The sequence below is a fragment of the Anser cygnoides genome, chromosome W, assembly GCF_040182565.1.
Source record: "Anser cygnoides isolate HZ-2024a breed goose chromosome W, Taihu_goose_T2T_genome, whole genome shotgun sequence".
NCBI classification, from domain to species: Eukaryota; Metazoa; Chordata; class Aves; order Anseriformes; family Anatidae; genus Anser; species Anser cygnoides.
In genome coordinates, this window is record NC_089911.1 from 17,291,381 (window position 1) to 17,316,533 (window position 25,153).

A 25,153-nucleotide genomic window follows, 5' to 3' on the forward strand; every position below is an offset into this window, starting at 1 on the left:
CCTCGTTTTCGCGCCTCCGGGGGGGCCCCGCCCCCCATCTCACCCCTGCCGTGGCCCCTTTAAGGGAAGGGGCGGCCCCGCCCTGTGATGTCATTGCCCGTTTAAGGGAGGGGGCGGCATCGCCGCTTTAAGAGCCGGCCCCCGCCCTCCGCGCGCGCTGCCGCCTCCCGCTCTTAAAGCGGAAACGCCAAATATGGGGAAAGGGGGGGGGGGGGCGGGGCCACCGCTGTCAGTCTTAAAGGGGCGACGCCTCTCGCGCCGACCCGCTCTTAAAAGGGCGATGCCGGCCCGGCGTGGGGCCCACCGGCCCGCTTCTTAAAGGGGTAACGCCGATTTCGGGCCGGGGTCCCCCCAACCCCCCCCCCCCCCCCCCCAAGGGCCCCAAAAAGCCCCGAAATGGCCCCAAAATTTCCCTTCCCCCCCCTTCCCGGGCACTTCCCGAGCGCCGCCGCTCTTCCTGAGGGACGCGATGACGTCACGGTGACGTCACCGGGCGCTGAGTCAGCGGGGGGGGGGGGGAAGAGCATCCGGCCCCCCCCCCCCCCCCCCCCCCCCCCCCCGGGGCCTTTTTGGGGTCTCCCCAATTTCGGGGTCCCCAGGGCGGGGGGGGGGCCCAACACCCCCAGATTTGGGGACCCCCCCATTTGGGGACCCCCATCGCCCCCATTTTGCCCCCCCCCCCTTTTGGTGTCCCCCCCCCCCATTTGGGGTCCCCTCCCCCCACTTTGGGGTCCCCCTTTATAGGGACCCCCCCCTTAGGGACCCCCATATTTAGGGACCCCCCCCCATTTTAACCCCCCATATTTAGGGCCCCCCTATTTAGGGACCCCCCCCCATATTTAGGGCCCCCCCCCCATATTTAGGGACCCCCCCATATTTAGGGACCCCCCATATTTAGGGCCCCCCCCCCCATATTTGGGGACCCCCCCCATATTTAGGGACCCCCCCCATATTTAGGGACCCCCCCCCCTATTTAGGGACCCCCCCCCCATATTTAGGGACCCCCCATATTTAGGGACCCCCCCCCATATTTAGGGACCCCCCATATTTAGGGACCCCCCCATATTTAGGGACCCCCCTCCCATTTTAGGCCCCCCCCCCCATTTTGGGGTCCCCCCTCCCCATTTTAACCCCCCCCATATTTAGGGACCCCCCATATTTAGGGACCCCCTCCCCTTCTAGGGAACCCCCCCCCCTGCTCCCCCATTTTGGGGTCCCCCTCCCCATTTTAACCCCCCCCCATATTTAGGGACCCCCCCCCATATTTAGGGACCCCCCCCATATTTAGGGACCCCCCCCATATTTAGGGACCCCCCATATTTAGGGACCCCCCCATATTTAGGGACCCCCTCCCCCATATTTAGGGACCCCCTCCCCCTTCTAGGGACCCCCCCCCATCCCCATTTTTGGGGTCCCCCTCCCCATTTTAGGCCCCCCCCCCCATATTTAGGGACCCCCCTCCCATTTTAGGGCCCCCCCCCCAATTTCACCCCCCCCATCCTTTCTCTCTCCCCCTTTACCCCCCCCAGGCCCCTCCCCCCCAGGCCCCTCCCCCCTTTATCCCCTCCCCCTCCCCAAGCCCCTCCCCCCCTCTGCCTTCATCCCCCCCCGCCCCCCCCCCCCGCATTCGGCCATGGCGCGGCCGCTGCTGCTGGGGCTGCTCCTGGGGGCGCTGCCCCCCCCCCGCCGCCCCCCAGCCCCGCTTCAGCCCCGAGGTGAGGACCCCCCCCCCGCGGTGACGTCATCGTGACGTCATCACCCACCCTCAGCCCCCCCCCCCTCAATTCCCTCCCCCCCAAACTTTTAGGGACCCCCCCCCCCCCCTTTACCCCCCCCCTTTGCCCCCTTTGACCCCCCCCCAAACCCCTCCCCCCCCCCCCCCCCCAATCCCCCCCCACCCCCCAATTTTGGGGCCGATTCTCCCCTTTTTGGGTCTCCCCCCCCCTTCTTTGTCCCTTCCCCCCCGAGCCACGTTGCCCCCCTCCCCCCTCCCTTTTCCCAAATTTTCCCTTTTTCTCCCCTTTTTTTTTTTTTTTTTTTTTTTTCCCCGTTCCTCGTTTTTTGTTTTTTTTTTTTCGGTCCCTTTCCCGGTTTTTTTTTGGCTTTTTGCCCTTTTCCGCCCTTTTTCGGCCCAAAAAAAGCACGGGACGTGTCCGGCCGCCCCCGGCCCTTTGTCCCGGCTGCCGGCTCTCCCTGCCCCCCCCCGCAACACCCCCACACAACCCCTCCCCCACCCCATAACCCCCCCCCCAATCCCATTAATCCCCCAATCCCCTAATCCCCCCCAATCCCCTAATCCCCCCCACCCCGTAATCCCCCCGTAACCCCCAATCCCCTAAATCCCCCCAACCCCCCCAAAACCCCCTAATCCCCCCAAACCCCCCAATCCCCCCAAAACTCCCTAATCCCCCCAATCCCATACCCCCCCCCCCCGCCCAATTTTCCGCCCCTCCCCCCAGTCACGGGACAGGCGGCGGCGGGAGGCGGGGGGGGGGGCTGTCACGGGACGGACGCGCCCGAAAGAGGCATGGGGAGGGGCGGGGGGCTCAGAACCCCCCCCAGACCCCCGCCCATAACCCCATAGCCCCCCAAATCCCCCCACAATCCCCTATAACCCCCCCAAATCCCCATAAATCCCCCATAATCCCCATAAATCCCCCATAATCCGCCCCCTAACCCCCCCGTATGCCCCCCCCATATCCCCTATAATCCCCTATAGCCCCTCCAGATCCCCCGTAGCCCCCCCATGCCCCCCATAACCTCCCCCAAAATCCCCTATAAGCCCTGTGTCCCCTTACAAACACCCCCATAGCTCTCCACAACCCCCATATAACCCCGCCATAATCCCCATAAGCCTCCCTAACCCCCCACAATCCCCCCCCCAAATCTCCCCTGTAATCCCCCATATCCCCCCTCTATCCCCCATAATCCCCCACAACCTTCCACCCCCCCCCCATAATCCCCTATAACCCCCCGTATCCCCCAAATCCCCCCATAATCCCCCCAGCCCCACCATAATCCCCCATAACCATCTCCTAATCTCCTCTAATCCCCCCATATCCTGCCCCAATACCCCCATGTCCCCCTATAATGCCCCATAATCCCCCCCCAGCCCCCCCATAATCCCCCCAATCCCCCATAACCCTCTCATAATCTCCTATACCCCCCCCATAATCCCGCCAATCACCCCCATAGCTCCCTATATTGCCCCCCCAATCCCCCATATCTCCCTCCCAATCCCCCCCTAATCCCCCGTAATCCCGCCCAGGCCTGGCTGCAGCAGTACGGGTACCTCCCCCCCGGGGACCTGCGCGCCCACCCCCAGCGCCCCCCGCACTCGCTGGCAGCCGCGCTGGCGGCCATGCAGCGCTTCTACGGCCTGCGCGTCACCGGCACCGCCGACCCCGACACCATCAGGTGGGCACGGCCGGGGGGCGCTGGGCCGCCAGAGGGCCTCTGCGGTCTTGGGGTGTTGGGACTCCAAATATCGTCTATGGTTCTTGGGGTGTTGGGCCTCCAAACGGCCTCTATGGTTCTTGGGGTGTTGGGCCTCCAAATATCATCTATGGTTGTTGGGGTGTTGGGCCTCCAAACGGCCTCTATGGTTCTTGGGGTGTTGGTCCTCCAAACAGCCTCTATGGTTGTTGGGGTGTTGGGCCTCCAAACGGCCTCTATGGTTGTGGGGGGTGTTGGGCCTCCAAATATCATCTATGGTTCTTGGGGTGCTGGTCCTCCAAACAGCCTCTATGGTTCTTGAGGTGTTGGTCCTCCAAATAGCCTCTATGGTTCTTGGGGTGTTGGGCCTCCAAACGGCCTGTATGGTTGTTGGGGTGTTGGGCCTCCAAATATCATCTATGGTTCTTGAGGTGTTGGTCCTCCAAGTGGCCTCTATGGTTCTTGGGGTGTTGGTCCTCCAAACAGCCTCTATGGTTCTTGGGGTATTGGGCCTCCAAACGGCCTCTATGGTTCTTGGGGCGTTGGGCCTCCAAATATCATCTATGGTTGTTGGGGTGTTGGTCCTCCAAACAGCCTCTATGGTTCTTGGGGTGTTGGTCCTCCAAACAGCCTCTATGGTTGTTGGGGTGTTGGTCCTCCAAATGTCGTCGTTGTTTTTGGGGCTGTTGGTCCTCCAATCGTCACCGATGGTTGATGGGCTGTTGGTCCTCCAGACACCAGTAATGACAGTAGAGGGGTTGGCCCTCCACTCCTCGATGGTTTTGGGGCTGTTGGTCCTCCAAACCTTGGTGGCCGTCGGGGTGTTGGTCCTCCAGATGTCACCAGTGGCCGGTGGGGTGTTGGTCCTCCAACCAGCGTTGGTTTTGGGGGGGTGTAGGTCCTCCAAACCTCACTAATAACAGTAGAGGTGTTGGTCCTCCAAGAGTTCCTGTTGGTTGGTGGGGTGTTGGTCCTCCGAGCGTTGTCGATGTTGGGGTGTTGGTCCTCCAGACGTCACCTACGGTTGCTGGGACTTGGGTCCTCCAACCGTGGCTGGGTCTTGGGGTGTGGGTCCTCCAAATATCACCTATGGCTGTTGGGCTGGTGGTCCTCCACACGTTATCAGTGGTTGCTGGGCTGTGGGTCCTCCACTCCTCGATGGTTTTGGGGCTGTTGGTCCTCCAACCATGGCTGTTGGCGGGGCTGTGGGTCCTCCAACCACCCTCTATGGTCGTTGGGGTGTTGGTCCTCCAGAGGTCACCTACGGTTGCTGGGACTTGGGTCCTCCAACCGTGGTTGGGCCTTGGGGTGTGGGTCCTCCAACCGTCGTTGGTGTTGGCCTGTTGGTCCTCCAGCTCTCTCTGGCTGTTGGTCCTCCGAGTCTCTATGGTCGTTGGGCTGTTGGTCCTCCAAACGCCACCTATGGTAGGTGGGTGGGGCGGAGGTCCTCCAGCCCTCTATGGTTACTGGGCCGCTGGTCCTCCAACCCTCCGCGGTCACTGGGGTGTGGGTCCCCCCAGCTCTCTATGGTTCTGGGGGGGCCGCGGGTCCTCTCTATGGCCGTGGGGGTGTTGGTCCTCCAGCGCGGGTCCTCCAACCCCCAGGGCCATGCGCCGCCCCCGCTGCGGGGTCCCCGACAAGTTCGGGGCCGAGCTGAAGGCCAACGTGCGGCGGCGGCGCTACGCCATCCAGGGCATGAAGTGGGAGCAGCGCGAGGTCACCTACTGGTGCGCACTGGGGGCACTGGGAGCGCTGGGAGGGGGCCGCTGGGAGCACTGGGGCGGATACTGGGAGCACTGGGGAGCATTGGGAGCGCTGGGAGGGTTCTGGGAGCATTGGGAGGGGGCTGCTGGGAGCACTGGGATGGACACTGGGAGCACTGGGGTGGTTACTGGAACCCTTGGGGTTACTGGGAGCACTGGGAGGGGCTGCGGGGAGCACTGGGGCAGATACTGGGAGTACTGGAGGCACTGGAAGGGCAGCCTGAGGGGGGGGGGTGAGGGGTGCTGGGAGAGCTGGGAGGGCCCCTTCTATTGGTTTTTGGGCACTGGGAGCACTGGGAGGCCCCCTTCTATTGGTTTTTGGGTACTGGGAGGCCCCCTTTTGGTGGATATTGGGTACTGGGAGCACTGGGAGGCCCCCTTTTGGTGGTCGTTGGGTACTGGGAGGCCCCCTACTATTGGTTTTTGGGCACTGGGAGCACTGGGAGGCCCCCTTTTGGTGGATATTGGGTACTGGGAGCACTGGGAGGCCCCCTTTTGGTGGTCGTTGGGCACTGGGAGGCCCCCTTCTATTGGTTTTTGGGCACGGGGAGCACTGGAAGGCCCTCTTCTATTGGTTTTTGGGCACTGGAAGCACTGGGAGGCCCCTTCTGGTGGATATTGGGTACTGGGAGCACTGGGAGGCCCCCTTCCATTGGTTTTTGGGCACTGGGAGCACTGGGAGGCCCCCTTTTGGTGGATATTGGGTACTGGGAGCACTGGGAGGCCCCCTTTTGGTGGTTGTTGGGTACTGGGAGCACTGGGAGGCCCTCTTCTATAGTTTTTGGGCACTGGGACCACTGGGACCCCCCTTCTATTGTTTTTTGGGCACTGGGAGCACTGGGAGGCCCCCTTCTATTGGTTTTTGGGCATTGGGAGCACTGGGAGGCCCCCTTTTGGTGGTTTTTGGGCACTGGGAGCACTGGGAGGCCCGCTTCCGGTGGCCGTTGGACACCGGGAGCGCCGGGGGGGGGACCCGCGGTGAGGCCGTCCTCCCTCCCCCCCCCTGCCCCTGCAGCATCCAGAACTACACCCCCAAGGTGGGGGAGGCGGCCACGCTGGGCGCCATCCGGCGGGCCTTCGCGGTGTGGGCGGGCGCCGCGCCGCTGCGCTTCCGCGAGGTGCCCTACGGCGAGGTGCGGCGGGGCCGGGCGCCGCCGGCCGACATCGTCATCTTCTTCGCCGAGGGCTTCCACGGCGACAGCACGCCCTTCGACGGCGAGGGCGGCTTCCTGGCCCACGCCTACTTCCCCGGCCCCCACATCGGCGGCGACACGCACTTCGACGGCGCCGAGCCCTGGACCGCCCGCAACGATGACCTGAGCGGTGAGTAGGGGCTTGGGGGGGGGCTGGGAGACCCCCGTTGGCCACCTCGGGGCTTCGTTGGTTGACTCGGAGCTCTTTGGGCCCACCTTCAGCTCTTTGGGCCCACTTTCAGCTCTTTTGGCCCTTTCGTAGCTTCGTTGATTCTCCCCCGTTGGCCACCGTTGACTTTCGTTGACTTCTGTTGGCCCACTTGGAGCTCTTTTGGCCCAACTCGGAGCTCTTTGGGCCCACTTTGAGCTCTTTTGGCCCACTTGGAGCTCTTTTGGCCCAACTCGGAGCTCTTTGGGCCCACTTTGAGCTCTTTCGGCCCCTTTGAGCTCTTTTGGCCCTTTCTGAGCTTCATTGATCCCTCCCAACAGCCACCGCTGACTTCTGTTGACCCTCATTGGCCCCCGCTGGCCCCCATGGACCCCCCCGTTGGCCACCTTGGGGCTTCCTTGGTCTACCTGGGGCTCTTTTGGCCCACTTTGAGCTCTTTCGGCCCCTTTGAGCTCTTTTGGCCCTTTCTGAGCTTCATTAATTCCCCCCCAGTTGGCCACCGTTGACTTCTGTTGACCCCCGCTGGCCACCATTGCCCCCTGTTGGCCACCTCGGGGCTTCATTGGCCACCCTGGGGCTTTGTTGGCCAACTTGGAGCTCTTTTGGCCCCCTTCGGACTCTTTTGGCCCCACTTTGAGCCCCATTGACCCCCTTTAAGTCCCCCATTGGCCACCGTTGACTTCTGTTGACCCCCGTTGGCCCCCACAGACCCCCCCAATGACCCCCATTGGCCCCTAAGGACCCCCCCCCGTTGGTCCCCGTGGGCCCCCATTGGCCCTCACTGACCCTCATTGGCCACCTTTGACCCTCATTGGCCACCGTTGACTCCCATTGACCCCCATTGGCCCCCATTGGGTTCTTTTGGCCCCCATTGACCCCCGTTGACCCCCATTGACCCCCATTGACCCCCATTGACCCCCGATGACCCCCGTTGACCCCCAATGACCCCCATTGACTCCCACTGACCCCCGATGACCCCCATTGACCCCCATTGACCCCAGTTGACCCCCATTGACCCCCGCCGACCCCCGCCGACCCCCGCTGACCCCCGCCGACCCCTCCCCCCCCCCAGGGAACGACCTGTTCCTGGTGGCCGTGCACGAGCTGGGCCACGCGCTGGGCCTGGAGCACTCCAGCGACCCGTCGGCCATCATGGCGCCCTTCTACCAATGGATGGACACCGAGGCCTTCGTCCTGCCCGACGACGACCGACGCGGCATCCAGCAGCTCTACGGTTGGTCGCCACCCCCCTCCCCCCCCCCAAAAAAAACCCCGCCCTCGGCACTGACCCTCCCCCCCCTCCCCAAATTGTGACCTTCCCAGGGACCGTGATGGGCCCGAGCCTCCCGCCCGCCGGCCCCGGGACCACCGCCCGCCCCCACGACCCCGCGCGGCCCCCGGGCCCCCCGTACGGCCCCCGGATCTGCGACGGGGACTTTGACACCATCGCCATGCTGCGGGGGGAGATGTTCGTCTTCAAGGTGGGGGCAGGGCGCGGGGAGCGTTCCCACCCCCCCCTCCCCCTCCTTGACGTCCCCATGGTGGGGGTGTCCCCACGGTGGGGGTGTCCCCACGGCGGGGGTGTCCCCACGGCGGTGACGTCATGGGGCGGGGTGGGGGTTTGTCGGCCAATAGGAGCGGTGGTTCTGGCGCGTGCGGGACCGGCGGGTGATGGACGGGTACCCGCTGCCCATCGGGCAGTTCTGGGTGGGGCTGCCCGCGGGGATCAACACGGCCTACGAGAGGAAGGACGGGAAGTTCGTCTTCTTCAAAGGTGGGGGAGGGGCTGGGGGGGTGGGGGGGGGGTGGAGGAGGTGGGGGGGGGTGGCTATGGGGCAGAGGCCACGGGGGTGAGGAGGATGCGGGGTGGAGGATGTGGGGACGGAGGATGCGGGGTGAGGAGGATGCGGGATGGAGGATTTGGGGTGGAGGTTGTAGGGCAGAGGCCATGGGGTGGAGGCCACGGGGGTGAGGAGGATGTGGGGGGTGAGGATGGAGGACACGGGGGTGGAAGGTGTGGGGATGGAGGACGTGGGGACGGAGGATGCGGGGTGAGGAGGATGCGGGATGGAGGATTTGGGGTGGAGGTTGTAGGGCAGAGGCCATGGGGTGGAGGCCACGGGGGTGAGGAGGATGTGGGGGGTGAGGATGGAGGACACGGGGGTGGAAGGTGTGGGGATGGAGGACGTGGGGACGGAGGATGCGGGGTGAGGAGGATGCGGGATGGAGGATTTGGGGTGGAGGTTGTAGGGCAGAGGCCATGGGGTGGAGGCCACGGGGGTGAGGAGGATGTGGGGGGTGAGGATGGAGGACACGGGGGTGGAAGGTGTGGGGATGGAGGACGTGGGGATGGAGGACGCGGGGGTGAGGAGGACGCGGGGTGAAGGATTTGGGCTGGAGGATAAGGGGGTGTGGAGGACGTGGGAATGGAGGTTGTAGGGTGGAGGTCATGGGGGTGAGGAGGACGTGGGGTGGAGGCCGTGGGGGTGAGGATATGGGGTGGAGGTTGTGGGGTGGGGGTTGTGAGGTGGAGGCCATGGGGATGGAGGCCATGGGGCGAAGGCCATGGGATGGAGGCCGTGGGGCGGAAGATTTGGGGTGGAGGCCGTGAAGACGGAGTTTTGGGGACGGAGGCCGTGGGGGAGGGGCCTTGGGGGGGGGGGGCGTGTCCACGGCCGACCCCGCCCCCGCCCCGCCCGCAGGGGACAAGCACTGGGTGTTCGACGAGGCCGTGCTGGAGCCGGGCTACCCGCGGCCGCTGCGGGACCTGGGCCGGGGGCTGCCCCACGACCGCATCGACGCCGCCCTGCTCTGGCTGCCCAGCGGCAAGACCTACTTCTTCCGGGGCAACAAGTGCGTCTTCTGGAACCTTCTGCGGCCTTCTGGGGCCTTCCGCGGCCTTCTGGGACCTTTCGGGGCCTTCTGGGGCCTTCCAGGGCCTTTGGGATCCTTCCGGGACCTTTTGGGGCCTTCGGGGGTCTTCTGGAACTTCTGGAACAGTCTGGGAGCTTTCGGGGTCTTCTGGAACCTTCTGGGACCTTTGGGATCCTTCTGGGGCCTCCTGGGACTTCTGGAACCTTCTGGGGCCTTCTGGGGTCTTCTGGGGCCTTTTGGAGCCTTCCAGGGCCTTTGGGATCCTTCCGGGACCTTTTGGGGCCTTCTGGGGTCTTCTGGAACAGTCTGGGAGCTTTCGGGGTCTTCTGGGACTTTTGGGATCCTTCTGGGGCCTTCTGGGACTTTCTGGGACCTTCGCAAACCTTCTGGGGCCTTCTGGAACCTTCTGGGGCCTTTGGGAACCTCCTGGGGCCTTTCCGGATCTTCTGGGAACCTTCTGGGGCCTCTACCTGGGACCTTCTAGAACCTTCTGGGGCCTTTTGGGACCTTCCGGGACATTCTGGAACCTTCTGGGCTCCTCTGGACTCTTCTGGGGGTCTTTTCCTGGAACCTTCTGGGGCCTCTTCTTGGGACCTTTTGGGGCCTTCTGGAACCTTCTTCGCGGGCCGTCCCGTTAACGGCGTCCCTGGCCCCGTAACGTCCCCTGACCCCATAACGAGGTTCCCGACCCCGTAATGAGGTCCCCGACTCCATAACGACGCCCCTGACCCCGTAACGAGGCCCCCGACCCCATAACGAGGTCCCCGACCCCGTAATGAGGTCCCCGACTCCATAACGACGCCCCTGACCCCATAACGATGCCCCTGACCCCATAACGAGGTCCCCGACCCCATAACGATGCCCCTGACCCCATAACAACACCCCCGACCCCATAACGACACCCCTGACCCTGTAACGATGCCCCCGACCCCGTAACGAGGTCCCCGACCCCGTAATGAGGTCCCCGACTCCATAACGACGCCCCTGACCCCATAACGATGCCCCTGACCCCATAACGAGGTCCCCGACCCCATAACGAGGCCCCCAAACCCCATAACGATGCCCCCGACCCCGTAACGACACCCTGACCCCGTAACGAGGCCCCTGACCCCATAACGAGGCCCCCGACCCCGTAACGATGCCCCCAACCCCGTAAGGACGTCGGTGACCCCCCCCGCCCCCCCCCCCCCAGGTACTACCGCTTCAGCGAGGAGCGCGGCGCTGTGGACCCCGAGTACCCGAAGGGCATCGAGGTCTGGGGGGGGGGGTCCCCGAGTCCCCCCGCGGCGCCTTCATGGGGCCCGACGACGGTGAGGGGGGGGGGGGGGAGGGGCGCATATCGCGATATCCCCGTGTCCCGATATCCCCGTGTCCCTGTAGCCCCATACCCCGATATCCCCATATCCCCATATCCCCATGTCGCGACATCCCCATGTCCCAATATCCCCATATCCCGATATCCCCATATCCCAATATCCCCATATCCCGATATCCCCATATCCTGGTATCCCCATATCCCCATGTCGCGACATCCCCATGTCCCAATATCCCCATATCCCGACATCCCCATATCCCGATATCCCAATATCCCCATGTCACGACATCCCCATGTCCCAATATCCCCATATCCCCATATCCCCATATCCCGGTATCCCCATATCCCCACATCCCCATATCCCGGTATCCCCATATCCCGACATCCCCATATCCCGATATCCCAATATCCCCATGTCACGACATCCCCACGTCCCAATATCCCCATATCCCAACATCCCCATATCCCCGTATCCCCATATCCCGATATCCCCTTATCCCGATATCCCTATATCCTGATATCCCGATATCCCCATATCCCCATATCCCGATATCCCGATATCCCCTTATCCCGATATCCCTATATCCTGATATCCCGATATCCCCATATCCCCATATCCCGATATCCCGATATCCCCTTATCCCGATATCCCTATATCCTGATATCCCGACATCCCCATATCCCCATATCCCGATATCCCTATATCCTGATATCTCCGTCCCCATGCCCCGCTATCGCAATGTCCCCCCCATATCGCGATATCCTGCCACATCCCAGTGCCCCCCCCAGCCCGATACCATCCCATATCGCGATGTCGCCCCGTATCCCGATACCTCCCCCGACCCCGATACCTCCCCGTATCCCAATACCCGCCCGTATCGCGATACCCCCACCCCCACCCCGATACCCCCACCCCCACCCCGATACCCCCACCCACATCGCAATACCCCTGCCCATATTTCAGTATCCCAATACCCCCTCCCATATCGCGATACCCTCACCCATATCACGATATACCGGCTCCTATCGCGATACCCGGGCCCATATTGCACTACCCGGGCCCATATCGCGATACCCGGGCCCATATTGCGCTACCCGGGCCCATATCACGATACCCAGGCCCATATCGCACTCCCAAGGCCCATATCGCGCTACCCGGGCCCATATCGCGCTACCTGGGCCCATACCGCGATATACCGGCTCCTATCACGATACCCGGGCCCATATCACGCTACCTGGGCCCATACCGCGATGCCCCCTCCCACCCATATCGTGATACCCTCACCCGTATCGCGATATACCGGCTCCTATCGCGCTACCCGGGCCCATATCACACTACCCAGGCCCATATCGCGCTACCCGGGCCCATATCGCACTACCCAGGCCCATATCGCGCTACCCGGGCCCGTATCGCGATACCCAGACCCATATCGCGATACCCAGGCCCCTATCGCGACACCGCGGCTCATATCGCGATATATACCCCCCCAGCCTTCACCTACTTCTACAAGGGCGGCCGCTATTGGCAGTTCGACAACCAGCAGCTCCGCGTCACCCCCGGCTACCCCAAGTCGGCGCTGCGCGATTGGCTGGGCTGCGGCACCGAGCCCCGCCCGGGCCCCGGCCCCGGCCCCGCCCCCTCGGGCCCGCCCCCCCCCCGGCCCGCCGGGGGGCGGGGACACCGAGGTCATCGTCATCGAGGTGGGGGCGGGGCCCGGCGCCGTCGCCGCCCCCCTGGCGCTGCTGGGGGGCGCGGGGGCCCTGGCGGCCCTGGCCCTGCTCTGCCGCCGCCGCGGGGCCCCGAAGCGGCTCCTGCGCTGCCAGCGCTCGCTGCTGCCCCGCGTCTAGGCCACGCCCACGCCGCCCAGGCCACGCCCACGCCGCCCAGGCCACGCCCACCCCGCCCAGGCCACGCCCTCGCAAGCCACGCCCACGTGCACACAGGCCCCGCCCACGTCAGGAGGCCCCGCCCCTTCCCGGCCACAAGCCCCGCCCACTGCCCCCACCCCCCTCCGTTACTCCCCTCCCAGTCAATGGGGGCTGGAAGGCCACGCCCACTCTCATCAGGCCACGCCCACAATCACTCAGGCCACGCCCACATTCCCATATATGGCCCTGCCCCCACCCCCCACCCCCCCCCCCCCAATACATATGGAGGCAACGGGGGCTGGGAGGCCACGCCCCCTCCCGGAGGCCACGCCCACTTTACCAGGCCATGCCCACACCCCCAAAGACCACGCCCACTTCACCAGGCCACGCCCCCTCCCGGAGGCCCCGCCCACCACGAGGCCACGCCCCCGCCCTCCTGTCCCCGCCCCCTTTCTCCTGCCCGCTGTGGGCGGTGCTTCCCGTGGCCACGCCCCCCTCATGGTGCTCTGGGCGGGGCCTCTCCTTGGCCCCGCCCCCTCCTCCCGAGGCCCCGCCCCCTGACCTGGCTGGGCGAGGTCAGCGGCTTGGCCACGCCCCCTCCCCCCTGACCCCGCCCCCGCCGCGGGACCGGGGGGGCGGGGCCTGCCGGAGGGGGCGGGGCCGTCCGTAGAGCGGAGGCCTCCGATTGGCTGCCGGCAGGGAGGGGGGGCGTGGCCAAATATCAAGGCGCGGTGCATGGCAGGGGGCGGGGCTCTGAGGGAGGGGCGGGGCTATGCAAACGAGGGGGGCGGGGCCCGGTGTATATAGGGGGGGGGAGGGGCCGCGCGTTTTTCTTGTTTTTTTACCGTTTTGGGGAAATTTTTTTGGGGGGGGGGGGGGGGGTGGGGGAGGGGAGCCCGGGGGGGACCCAACCCCCCCCCCCCCCAAATCCTGCGGGGCGGGAGTGGGGGGGGAGAGGGGCGACCGGGCCCCGCCCCCGGGGTGGGGTTGGGGAGGGGTAATTAATTAATTAATTAATTAATAAAGAACTGACGGACGATAATGGGTGTGGTGCGGGGACGGGGACTGGGAGGGGCTGGGAGGGACTGGGAGAGACTGGGAGGGACTGGGAGAGACTGGGAGGGGGCTTGGGTGGGCTGGGAGAGGACTGGGAGGGACTGGGAGGGGACTGGGAGAGACTGGGAGAGGACTGGGAGGGGACTGGGAGAGACTGGGAAGGGGCTGGGAGGGACTGGGAGGGGCTGGGAGGGGCTGGGAGGCTTCTGGGGGGGTACTGGGGGAGTCTGGGAGGGACTGGGAGGGACTGGAGAGGACTGGGAGAGACTGGGAGGGGACTGGGAGAGACTGGAAGAGGACTGGGAGGGGGCTGGGAGGGACTGGGAGGGACTGGGGGGCACTGGGAGGGGGCTGGGGGGCACTGGGAGGGGGCTGGGGGGCTTCTGGGGGGGTACTGGGGGAGACTGGGAGGGAGTGGGAGGGACTGGAGAGGACTGGGATAAACTGGGACAAACTAGGAAGGACTGGGAGGGACTGGAGGGCACTGGGAGGGAGCTCCAAGCCCCTCCCCCACGCGATGACGTCATCAATGACATCACCAATGACATCACCACAAGTTCAGTTCTCAAGGCCCAGCTTTATTCCGCTCCAGGACGCTCCGAACCGGTCCAAACTGGTCCAAACCGCTGGTTACTGCTCCTTGCTGGTCCGTACTGGTCCGTACTGGGGCCCCTTGGGGCGCAGGGCGGGGCTGGGCGTGGCCTCGAGGCCCCGCCCCCTGCCGTGGGCCCCATCCAGGGATTGGCTCAGGGCGAGGGCGCGGCGCTGCGGGAGGGGGCGGGGCCGAGTCAGGCTGCGCGTGGCCGCCAGGTGGGCGTGGCCTCGGGGAGGAGGGGCGGGGCCATGGGGGGGGGTCACGTGACCACTCACCGCCAGGGCCTCGTCCTCGCGGCGCCGCCGCTGCTGCCCCCGCCAGAGGGGGGCGGGGCGTCCGTCTGGGGGCGGGGCCGTGAAAGAGAGGGAGGGGGCGGGGTCAGACCGAGCAGGCCACGCCCCCCTCCGTGCTGGCCACGCCCCCCCGTGCTGGCCACGCCCCCTTTCCGCTAAGCCCCGCCTACCTGCGAAGGACCAATCCGGGAGGTCGCGCAGCGGGCCGTAGCCGGAGGCGCTGGGGGCGAGGCCACGCCTACGGGGGACGAAGCCACGCCCACTTTAGCCCCGCCCACTCCTTATTTGGAGCCCGCCCCCCCCCCCTTCCCCCTCCCACCGCCATATAAGGAGTGCTTACGTCACGCGCCATTGGCCAATCCGGACGGGGGGGGCGGGGGCGGGGCGCATGGCCCGGGCCTGGAGCTCGGCTGGGGGGGGCGGGGCGAGGAAAAGGGGGCGTGGCCACGCGCAGGCCACGCCCCCAATCGAAGCCACGCCCCCCTCATCTCCCCCCCTCCCTCCCCCCCCCGGCTTCCCTTCAAGCCCCGCCCACCTCAAGCCCCGCCCACCTCATAGCCCCGCCCACCACCCACAAGCCCCGCCCACCGCCCCGTAGCCCCGCCCACAACCCCCCCCGGTCTCTCTCCCCCTCCCGCACCCGACCCCCAGGCCCCGCCCACCGCTCCCTGGCCACGCCCACAGCCCCTGGCCACGCCCACAACCCCCCAGGCCCCGCCCCCTAGCAACGCCCCTGGCAACCGCGGCCCCCCGTACCGAGCCGCAGCGCCCTGCGCGCCGCCATGGCCGCCGCCGGAAGTGGCTCGCGGCGCAGCCCCGCCCACTTCCGCCCCACGTGGCCGCGGCTGCACGCGGGCGCCGCCATGTTGTACGGCACCGCCGCCGCCATCTCGTGGCGGCCGCCATTTTGCGGCGACGGCGGCCGCGGGGGGCCAAAAAGGCGCTTGGAAACCTCCCCCCGACCCTCCTAAACCCCCCCCAAACCGCCCAAAATGGCCCAAAACGCCGCAAATGAGAGGCACGAGGCGGAAATTCGGGTAAAGGAGTGGTTTATTGGCCCCCCCCCCCCTCAGCCCAGCGTCTCCTTCCACGGCCTCTTGGGGGGCGCCGGGGGCGTGGGGGCGGCGGGGGTGGCGAGCGGGTTGTGGCTGAAGGTCTGCCGCAGGGGGCCTGTTGGGGGGGGGCATGTGACGTCAGCAGGGGGCGGGGCTTGCTGGAAGCCCCTCCCCCTCGCCCCTCAGGCCCCGCCCCCCGCTCACCCTTGGCCGCCAGGTCGAGGTGGTGCCGCAGCCGCCACTCGCGCTCCTCGCCCCGCTGGGCCGCCTGCGCCTCCCGCCAGTCTGAACGGGGGGGGGAGAACGACGTGAGACCCCCCAAGCCCCTCCCCCACCCCCCTCACCCCCCTTTTTCCCCCTTTTCCCCCCGATTTCCCCCCCCCCCCCCAGACTCACTCTGCCGCAGCTTCGCCAGGACCCCCTCGGCGGAGGGGGCAGAGCCAGGCCCAGCGGGGGGCGGGGGCGGCGGGGGGGCGGGGACGCGGAGGCGGGCGCGGACGGCGGGGACGCGCAGGAGGCCGGTCTGCAGCAGGCTGAAGCAGTTGGAGGTCAGCCAGTAGAGGAACACCGCCTGCCGCGGGGACACGGCCACTCAGCGCGGGGACACGCACACCGCTGGTGCCGGCAGGTAAATCTGCCCGGCAACAGGTGACGCGTACCGGGGCCACGCCTACTGTTGCCTAGCAACGGCTTGGGGGTGAGACGCTGCTGGGTAAATCTGCCTGGCAACAGGTGACGTGTGCAAGGGCCACGCCTGCTGTTGCCTAGCAACAGCTTGCAGGTGGGGATGCTACAAGGTAAATCTGCCTAGCAACAGATGATGCGTACAGGAGCGGGGCCTACTGTTGCCTAGCAACGGCTTATACCAGCAAGGAATTCTGCCTGGCAACAGGTGATGCGTGCCAGAGCCACGCCTACTGTTGCCTAGCAACAGCTGGCAGGGAGGCGCACTGAAAAAGAAATCTGCCCGGCAACAGGTGACGTGTAGTGGGGCCACGCCCCCCGTTGCCTAGCAACAGCTTACAAGCAGGGCACAGAAATCTGCCCGGCAACAGGTGACCCATCGCTACGGCCACGCCCCCAGTTTCCTAGCAACAGCTTAGCGGGGAAACGCCATTGGCTGAATCTGCCCGGCAACAGCTGAGGCCCCGCCCCCTCCGAGCCCCGCCCCATCAGGCCACGCCCCCTTTTGGGGAGATCCCGCCCCTTTCAGCAAGCCCCTCCCCCTTCCAGGAGGCCCCTCCCCTTTCACTAAGCCCCTCCCCCGGCCCCGCCCGGCTAAGCCCCGCCCCCCCGCCCGGCTAAGCCCCGCCCCCCGCCCGGCTAAGCCCCACCCCCGCCCCCAAGCCCCGCCCCTTCCGGCCCCGCCCTCACCGTGGGGAAGTGCAGCACGAAGGGCAGGACGAGCAGCGGCATCACGCGCAGCGCCTGGCGCATCGCCCCCGCCCCCGGGCTGGACACGCCCGTCTCCGCCCCCAGCTGGGAGGGGCAGGGGGGCGGGGCTAGCGACGGGGAGGGGGCGGGGCCAGCGCGGGGAGGCCACGCCCCCTCCCCCCTCCCCCCCCCCAAAGACCCCGCCCGCCTTTGGGTAAGCCCGGTGTGTTTACGCAGACCCTACCCAAACGTTGCCCCTTAACCCCTCCCCTTCAATTCCCCGCCCACTTAAGCCCCTCCCCCTTTAGGCCACGCCCCCCGATGTTCACACCCACTTAGGCCACGCCCCTTTAAGCCACGCCCACCTCGAGGCAGTGATGGGCAGGACATCCGGCCCCTCGGGGGCCCCGAGTCCCCTCCCACCCCCTTCAGGCCCCTCCCACCCGGATTTTAGCCCCTCCCCCTTTAGGCCACGCCCCCCGAGGCTCCTCCCACTTAAGCCCCGCCCCTTTAGGCCCCGCCCACCTCATGCACAACCCATACACGGGAGTAGAAGCGAGACACACAACGCATCGGGGACCCCTCCCACCCCCATTTAAGCCCCGCCCACCGCCTTTAAGCCCCTCCCACCCACCTTTAGGCCCCTCCCCCTTTAGCCACGCCCCCTTTAGTCCCGCCCACCTCGAGCACGCCCCACGTAGGCGAGCAGGGGCGGGACATGCGGCGGGCCGGGGGCCATGAATCCCCTCCCGCCCCCCCTTCCCCGCCCTTTTAGGCCCCTCCCCCTTTAGCCCCGCCCCCTTTAGGCCCCGCCCACCTCGAGGACGAGCCAGGTGGAGGCGGTGACGAGGAGGGGCAGGGCGTACAGCGGGTCGGGGGCCGAGAGGTCCGGGAACCAGCCCAGCCCCCCCCGCTGCAGCCCCGGCACCGGCGCCGCCGCCATCTTCTGCAGCGCCAGGAAGAAGGAGACGAAGAGCGGGGTCTGCGCGAAGCCCCCCCCCGGGTGGGGGGCGTCAGCGAGGGGTCGCGACCTTTGACCCCGCGCCCTCCCACACCCCGTGACCCCGCCCCCCGCCCCCGGTACCTGCACGAGGGGCACGAGGAAGCCGCGCAGCGGGTGCACGTCGTGGCGCCGCTGGTAGGCCGCCAGCTCCGCGTAGGCGCGGGTCACTGCGGGAGGGGGCGGGGCTAGCGCGGGACACGCCCCCGGGTGGGAGGCCACGCCCCCTCGGGTGGGGACACGCCCCTTTTAAGGCCCCCCCCCCGGTAGCACCACTGCCCCTGCACGAAGCCCTGCCCACATTGAGGCCCCACCCACAAGACGAAGCCCCGCCCCCTCTCCTATAGCCCCGCCCCCTCTATTAGCCCCGCCCCCTCCATAAGCCCCGCCCCCTCCATAAGCCCCGCCCCTTTCCTAAGCCCCGCCCCCCTCCCCGACTCCTATCCCCGCTCCCTCCCCCTTTAGCCCCTCCCCACCCCCTTTAGCCCCGCCCCCCGGCCACACCCCATTAAGCCCCGCCCCTTTAGGCCCCGCCCCCCTCTTTTAGCCCCGCCCACCTCCCCTAGGAGCCCCTCCCCCTTCCGATAACCCCCCTCCCTTCCCCTCCCCGCCCCCCTCCCTCCCCCCATGGCTCTCCCTCCCCCTTTAACCCCACCCCCTGACCACACCCCATTAAGCCCCGCCCCCTTTAGGCCCCGCCCCCTTCTTTTAGCCCCTCCCACCTCCCCTAGGAGCCCCTCCCCCTCCCAATACCCCCCCTCCCTTCCCCTCCCTTCCCCTCCCTCCCCCCACAGCCCCTCCCCGCCCCCCTTTAGCCCCTCCCCACCCCCTTTAGCCCCTCCCCGCCCCCCTTAGCCCCGCCCCCCGGCCACACCCCGCTAGGCCCCGCCCCCTTTGGGCCCCGCCCTCACCCCGCAGGCGGTCGCTGCCCCGCCGGGCCTCGGCCAGGCGCTGGTGCAGGCGCTGCAGCTGGGGCAGGTGGGCGCCGAGCCGGGCGGCCTCGCGCTGGCCCCGCAGCACCAGGGGCAGCAGCGCCACGCGGGCGCCCACCGTGCCTGGGGGGGGCGCAGGGGGGGGTTGTAGGGTCCCGAGGGGTCCTCGCGGCCCCGTAGGTCCTGCCCGAGCCCCCGGGTCTGGCCCTGACCCTATAAATTCCTCCCCACCCCCCTTTTCCCACCCCCAACCCCTTTTTTCCACCCCCTCCCCAGCCCCATAACCCCCCCACGGCCCCATAACCCCCCCCAAGGCCCCATAACCGCCCCCCCGGCCCATAAATCCCCCCTAAAGCCCCCTTTCTCCCCCCAAATCCTCCCTTTTCCCCCCCCAAATGCCACTTTTCCCCAACCGAATCGCCCCCCCAAGCCCCTCCCCGACCCCCCAGACCCCCTTTTACACCCCCAAACCCCTCATTTTCCCCCCCAAATCCCCCCCAAACCCCCTCCCCAACCCCACAAGACCCCTCCCCACCCCATAAACCCCCCCCAAATCCCCCCCCAACCCCTTTTTTTCCCCCCAAATCCCCCTTTTTCCCCAAAAAATCCCCCCCAAGCCCCCTCCCCGACCCCACAACCCCCGTACCTGGCCCCATAAACCCCCTCCCCACCCCATAAATCCCCCCCAAACCCCCTTTTCCCCCCCCCAAATCCCCGCTTTTCCCCCCCAAATCCTCCCTTTCCCCCCCCAAACCCCCCTTTTTTCCCCCCAAATCCCCTTCCCCCCCCTAAATCCCCCCCAGACCCCCTCCCCGACCCCACAACCCCCCAACCCCCCCTTTTTCCCCCCCAAATCCCCCTTTTCTCCCCCCAAATCCCCCCAAACCCCCTCCGAGACCCCCAAAACCCCCCTCCCTACCCACCAAATCCCCCCCAGCCCCCCTCCCCGACCCCCCAGGCCCCCTCCCCGACCCCCCAGGCCCCCTCCCCGCCCCCGTCGCCCCGCTCACCGAGGACGATGGCGGCCCACCAGGGCAGCCCCGCGTGGAGGTGCAGCCCCTGCAGCGCGCTCTGCACCAGCCCCACGGGGGTCCAGGCCCCCAGCCCCAGCTCCTCCAGCAGCACCTCGGGGGGCTCCGGCCCCACGGCGGGGTCGCCCGGCCCCACAACGGGCTCCTGCCCCGCAGCGGGGGCTCCCTGCCCCGAAACAGGGGCGTTTTGCCCCACTATGGACTCATTTTGCCCCAAAACGGCCCATTTTGCACCATTATAGGCTCACTTTGCCCCATCACGGGGCTGTTTTGTCCCAAAACCGGATTATTTTGTCCCAAAATGGGGTTATTCTGTCCTAAAATGGGGCTATTTTGTCCTAAAATTGGGTTATTTTGTCCCAAAATGTGAGGTTCTGACCCTGTAGTGGGGGATCCCAGCCCCACAGCGGCTGTGGGGGCCGTGCTGGCTGCCTGCAAGGGAAGGGGGAGGTAAAAGGGTGGCCCCCCCCCCCAGCCCCCATAAGTGGCCCCCCAGCCCCATAAGTGGCCCCCCAGCCCCATAGATACCCCATAGCTGCCCCCCAGCCCCGCAGCCATCCCATAACTACCCCATAACGCCCCATATTGCCCATAACTGCCCCATAGTGCCCTATATCACCCCATAAATGCCCCATAACCACCCTACAGACACCCCACAGCCCCATATCGCCCCATAACCACCCCACACCACCCCAGAACTCCCCCATAACACCCCAAAGCTGCCCTGTAGCACCCCATAACACCCCATAGCGCTCTATAACACCCCATAAGCGCCCCATAAGTGCCCTATAGCCCCCCATAACCCCCCCCCAGCCCCATAACCCCCATAGCACCCCACAGCACCCCATATCACCCCGTAACACCCAAGAACGACCCCCCAACTGCCCCATAGCACCCCAAAACCGCCCCACAGCACCCCATGACACCTCATAGGAGCCCTATAACCACCCCCCAGCCCCCCCCACCCCACAACCACCCCACGAATGCCCCACAGGTGCCCTATACCCTCCCCACAGCTGCCCCCCGGCCCCAAAACCGCCCCGTATCACCCCAAAACCGCCCCGTAACACCCCTAAGTGCCCCACGGCTGCCCCATGGCCACCCCATAGCCCCCCCCCCCCCCCCCTTACCCGGGCCCCGGCCGTGCCCAGGCCGCGGGGGCCGCACCCCCGGGGGCTCCGTGCCCACAGCGGCCCCCGCAGGGACTGGAAACGGAAAGGGAGACCTGACGTCAGAGCCCCCGTGACGTCACGGCCCCCTCCCGTGACGTCACGCACCCCCCCCCACCTGCTCCCGCAGGGCCCGCAGCAGCGGCCGGAGCCGCAGGGCCGCCGCCATCTTGGCCGTCCGAGGGGAGACCGGAAGGGGCGGGGCTTCCTTATATACGCAGCCCCCTGCGCATGCGCGCTGTCCCCCGCGGGGGGGGGTTGAAGCCCCGCCGCCATCTTGGAGGCGGGCGGCCCGTCGGGGGGCGGGGCCGTGACGTCACGCGGGCGGGAAGCGGCCCCGCCGCCATCTTGAGGCGCCGCCGGCGGGCGCTGAGGTAACGGGGGGGGGAGGAGGGGCGCGAGGGGGGGGGGCGGCCCCAAAACCTCCCCAAAGCCCCCGGGGAGCCCCGAAATGGGGCTGGGGGCCCCAAAATCCTTTGGGGACCCCCGAAACCCCCAGGACCCCAAAATGGAGCTGGGACCCCCGCAGTGTCCCTTGGGCCCCCCAGACTCCTCCTGGGACCCCAGTTCCTTCTGGGCCCCCCAAAATGGGGCTGGGACCCCCCAGATCCCCTTAGAACCCCCAAACCCCCCGATCCCCCCAAATCCTTCCTGGGACCCCCAAAAACGGGTCAGGACCCCCCAAACCCCTCCTGACCCCCCCAACCCCATCCTGGGACCCCCCACATCCCCCCGGGACCCCCAAAGTGGAGCTGGGACCCCCCAAATCCCCTCTGATCCCCCCAGATCCCCTCTGGGACCCCCAAATCCTCTGGGACCCCCAAAGTGGAGCTGGGACCCCCAAATCCCCTCTGATCCCCCCAAATCCCCCTGGGACCCCCCAAATCCCCTCTGGGACCCCCAAAGTGGAGCTGGGACCCCCAAATCCCCTCTGGGACCCCCAAAGTGGAGCTGGGACCCCCAAATCCCCTCTGATCCCCCCAAATCCCCCTGGGACCCCCAAAGTGCAGCTGGGACCCCCCAAATCCCCTCTGATCCCCCCAAATCCCCTCGGGGACCCCCAAAGTGGAGCTGGGACCCCCAAATCCCTCTGATCCCCCCAAATCCCCCTGGGACCCCCAAAGTGGAGCTGGGACCCCCCAAATCCCCTCTGGGACCCCCAAAGTGGAGCTGGGACCCCCAAATCCCCTCTGATCCCCCCAAATCCCCCTGGGACCCCCAAAGTGGAGCTGGGACCCCCAAATCCCTCTGATCCCCCCAAATCCCCTCGGGGACCCCCAAAGTGGAGCTGGGACCCCCAAATCCCCTCTGATCCCCCCAAATCCCCCTGGGACCCCAAAGTGGAGCTTGGGACCCCCAAATCCCCTCTGGGACCCCCCAAAGTGGAGCTGGGACCCCCCAAATCCCCTCTGATCCCCCCAAATCCCCTGGGGGACCCCAAAGTGGAGCTGGGACCCCCAAATCCCCCCGGGACCCCCAAAGTGGAGCTGGGACCCCCAAATCCCCTCTGATCCCCCAAATCCCCCCGGGACCCACAAAGTGGAGCTGGGACCCCCAAATCCCCTCTGATCCCCCCAAATCCCCCCGGGACCCCCCAAAGTGGAGCTGGGACCCCCAAATCCCCTCTGGGACCCCCAAAGTGGAGCTGGGACCCCCAAATCCCCTCTCTGATCCCCCCCCAAATCCCCTGGGGGACCCCAAAGTGGAGCTGGGACCCCCAAATCCCCCCCCCCGGGACCCCCAAAGTGGAGCTGGGACCCCCAAATCCCCTCTGATCCCCCCCAAATCCCCCCCGGGACCCCCAAAGTGGAGCTGGGACCCCCCAAATCCCCTCTGATCCCCCCAAATCCCCCCGGGACCCCAAAGTGGAGCTGGGACCCCCCAAATCCCCTCTGATCCCCCCCAAATCCCCCTGGGACCCCCAAAGTGGAGCTGGGACCCCCAAATCCTCTGATCCCCCCAGATCCCCCCTGGGACCCCCCAAAATGGCTCAGGACCCCCCCACCCCCCCATTCCCCTAACCCCCCCAATCCCCTTTTTCCCCCCCAGGCCATGGCTCAGCCGCCCGCAGACCCCCCCGGGACCCCGGGACCCCCCCGGGACCCCCGGGGTCCCTGGGCGCCCTGCGGGGGGCCCTGGAGGCCGCCCTGCTGCGGGCCCCGGGGACCCCGGCCCCCCCGGAGCTGGGCCCGCTCTGGCCCTCCCCCTGCCCCCCCCCGCCAAGCTGCGCCTGGTGCCCGGCGAGCGCCTGCTGCGGGACAACATGGCGCCGGTGGGCGGGGCTTCGGGGGCGGGGCTTCGGGGGCGGGGCTACGAGGGGGCGGGGGCTTCGGGGGGCGGGGCCGCAAGGGGGCGGGGCCACAAGGGGGCGGGGCCACAAGGGGGCGGGGCTAAGGGGTGGGAGGGGCGAGAGAGGGGGCGGGGCTAAAGGGGGTGGGTGGGGGCCTAAAAGGGGTGGGCGGGGCTAGGGGAGGGAGGGGTTAAGGGGTGGGCGGGGCCAGGGGACGTGGGATTGGGGGGGGATTTGAGGGGGCTTGGGCCCGGGTTTGCGGGGTGAGGGGGTGGGTTTGTGGGATTGGGGCCTGGGTTAGCGGGATTACGGGGCGGGCGAGTGGGATTAGGGCTGGGCTTGTTGGGTTTGGGGCTGGGCTTGGGGGGTTTGGGGAGGTTTGTGGGATTACGGTCCGGATCGGTGGGATTATGATCTGAATGTGTGGGATTATGCAGGGTTAGGTTTAGAGTTGAAGGATTAGGGCTGTAATCTGGGATTTGGGGGCTGGATTTACAGGATTTGGGGCTGGATTTACAGAATTTGGGGGTGGATTTGTGGGATCACGGTCCGGATCGGTGGGATTATGATCTGAATGTGTGGGATTATGCAGGGTTAGGTTTAGATTTGAAGGATTAGGGCTGTAGTCTGGGATTTGGGGCTGGATTTACAGGATTTGGGGGCGAATTTGTGGGATTACGGTTCGGATTGGTGGGATTATGATCTGAATATGTGGGATTATGCAGGATTAGGTTTAGATTTGAAGGATTAGGATTGTAATCTGGGACGGCTCCGCCCGCAGGGCGGGGCGGGGCGGGGCGGGGGCGCTGAGCGCGGCGCCTGGCCATCCTGGAGAAGTACGGCCGCAACCTGCTGCAGCCGCGGCCCCCCCCTTCTGGCGCTGCGTGCGCGCCACCAACCCCCGTCTTCCGCAGCACCGTCGGCGCCCTCAAGGTCAGCACCAGTACAAACCAGTACAAACCAGTACGGCCCAGTTCCCTCCCGGTGCGCCCCCGGGCCTTGCTGGTCCCTCCCCATTATGGTCTAGTGCTCCTAAATTCTTTTCCAGTATGCCCTAATGGTTCTTAATCCCATCCCAGTACATCCCAGTACGGCCCAGTGCCCTTCCAGTCCCTCCCCAGTACATCCCAGTGCCCTGGAAATCCCTCGCGGTGCACCCCAGTATGCCTCCAGTATGGCCCGGTGCCCTTCCAGTCCCTCTCCAGTATGCCCCAGTACCCCAAAATCCCTTCCCAGTATACCCCAGTATACCCCGGAGCTCTCCCAGTCCTTCCCCAGTACACCCCGATGCTTCCTAAACGCCTTCCCAGTACATCCCAGTATGTCCCAGTACGGCCCGGTGCCCTTCCAGTCCCTCCCCAGTACATCCCAGTGCCCCGAAGTCCCCTCCCAGTACACCCCAGTATACCCCGGCGCTTCTCCCAGTCCTTCCCCAGTACACCCCGATGCTTCTAAACGCCTTCCCAGTACATCCCAGTATGCCCCAGCACGTGCCCTTCCGTTCCCCACAGGCCCCTCCCACCCTCCCAAGCCCCTCCCACCCCCCATAGCCCCCCTCCGCCCCCCTCCCGCCCCAGGCCCCGCCCCCCGGCGCTGACGCCGCCCCCTCCGCGGGGCAGGGGGCCGGGCGGTGCTGCGGCTGCTGGGGTACCGGCAGGAGGGGCCGCAGGGGCTCAGCTTCCCCCGGGGGCGCCGGCCCCGCACCCCCCACCGTGGCCGCCGTCACCGCCGGACGTGGCG

The 25,153-nt window shown here is 66.9% G+C and overlaps 3 protein-coding genes across 3 annotated transcripts; 1 reads left to right on the top strand and 2 right to left on the bottom strand.

Moving 5' to 3' along the window:
• The first annotated feature begins 1,614 nt into the window (after positions 1-1,614).
• Positions 1,615-13,371, top strand: LOC136788730 (matrix metalloproteinase-14-like). The gene is given in 11 exon segments (XM_066987402.1): positions 1,615-1,715; positions 3,269-3,417; positions 5,040-5,162; positions 6,214-6,521; positions 7,633-7,794; positions 7,884-8,041; positions 8,196-8,334; positions 9,263-9,413; positions 10,627-10,693; positions 10,696-10,744; positions 12,241-13,371. Coding segments are annotated over 10 exon segments (2,199 nt in total). The 5' UTR covers positions 1,615-1,715; positions 3,269-3,361; the 3' UTR covers positions 13,227-13,371.
• An 860-nt stretch (positions 13,372-14,231) lies between these two features.
• LOC136788713 (large ribosomal subunit protein mL52-like) lies at positions 14,232-15,466 on the bottom strand. The gene is made up of 5 exons (XM_066987373.1): positions 15,319-15,466; positions 14,903-14,972; positions 14,733-14,800; positions 14,545-14,609; positions 14,232-14,439 (listed from the first exon to the last, which is right to left on the bottom strand). Exons 1-5 carry the CDS (start codon positions 15,449-15,451, stop codon positions 14,305-14,307), a joined length of 471 nt encoding a protein of 156 aa, XP_066843474.1. The 5' UTR covers positions 15,452-15,466; the 3' UTR covers positions 14,232-14,304.
• Positions 15,467-15,594: 128 nt separating this feature from the next.
• Positions 15,595-20,198, bottom strand: LOC136788712 (mitochondrial inner membrane protein OXA1L-like; the record flags this gene model as incomplete). Its single annotated transcript, XM_066987372.1, has 8 exons — positions 15,595-15,732; positions 15,822-15,902; positions 16,014-16,188; positions 16,992-17,096; positions 17,809-17,973; positions 18,076-18,161; positions 18,903-19,046; positions 19,934-20,198. Coding segments are annotated over 8 exons (1,122 nt in total), but the record flags the coding sequence as incomplete, so codon positions are not given.
• Positions 20,199-25,153: the final 4,955 nt, after the last annotated feature.

Bases quoted from the DNA above. Each gene is read 5' to 3' on its own strand.
- LOC136788713 (XM_066987373.1), bottom strand. From the start codon at position 15,451: ATGGCGGCGGCGGTGCCGTACAACATGGCGGCGCCCGCGTGCAGCCGC. The intron at 14,973-15,318 runs GTACGGGGGGCC...CGCCCCCCCCAG, and splicing joins GCGCAGGGCGCTGCGGCTCG to CCGAGCTCCAGGCCCGGGCC. The intron at 14,610-14,732 runs GTAGGCGGGGCT...CCCCGCCCCCAG, and splicing joins CCCGGATTGGTCCTTCGCAG to ACGGACGCCCCGCCCCCCTC.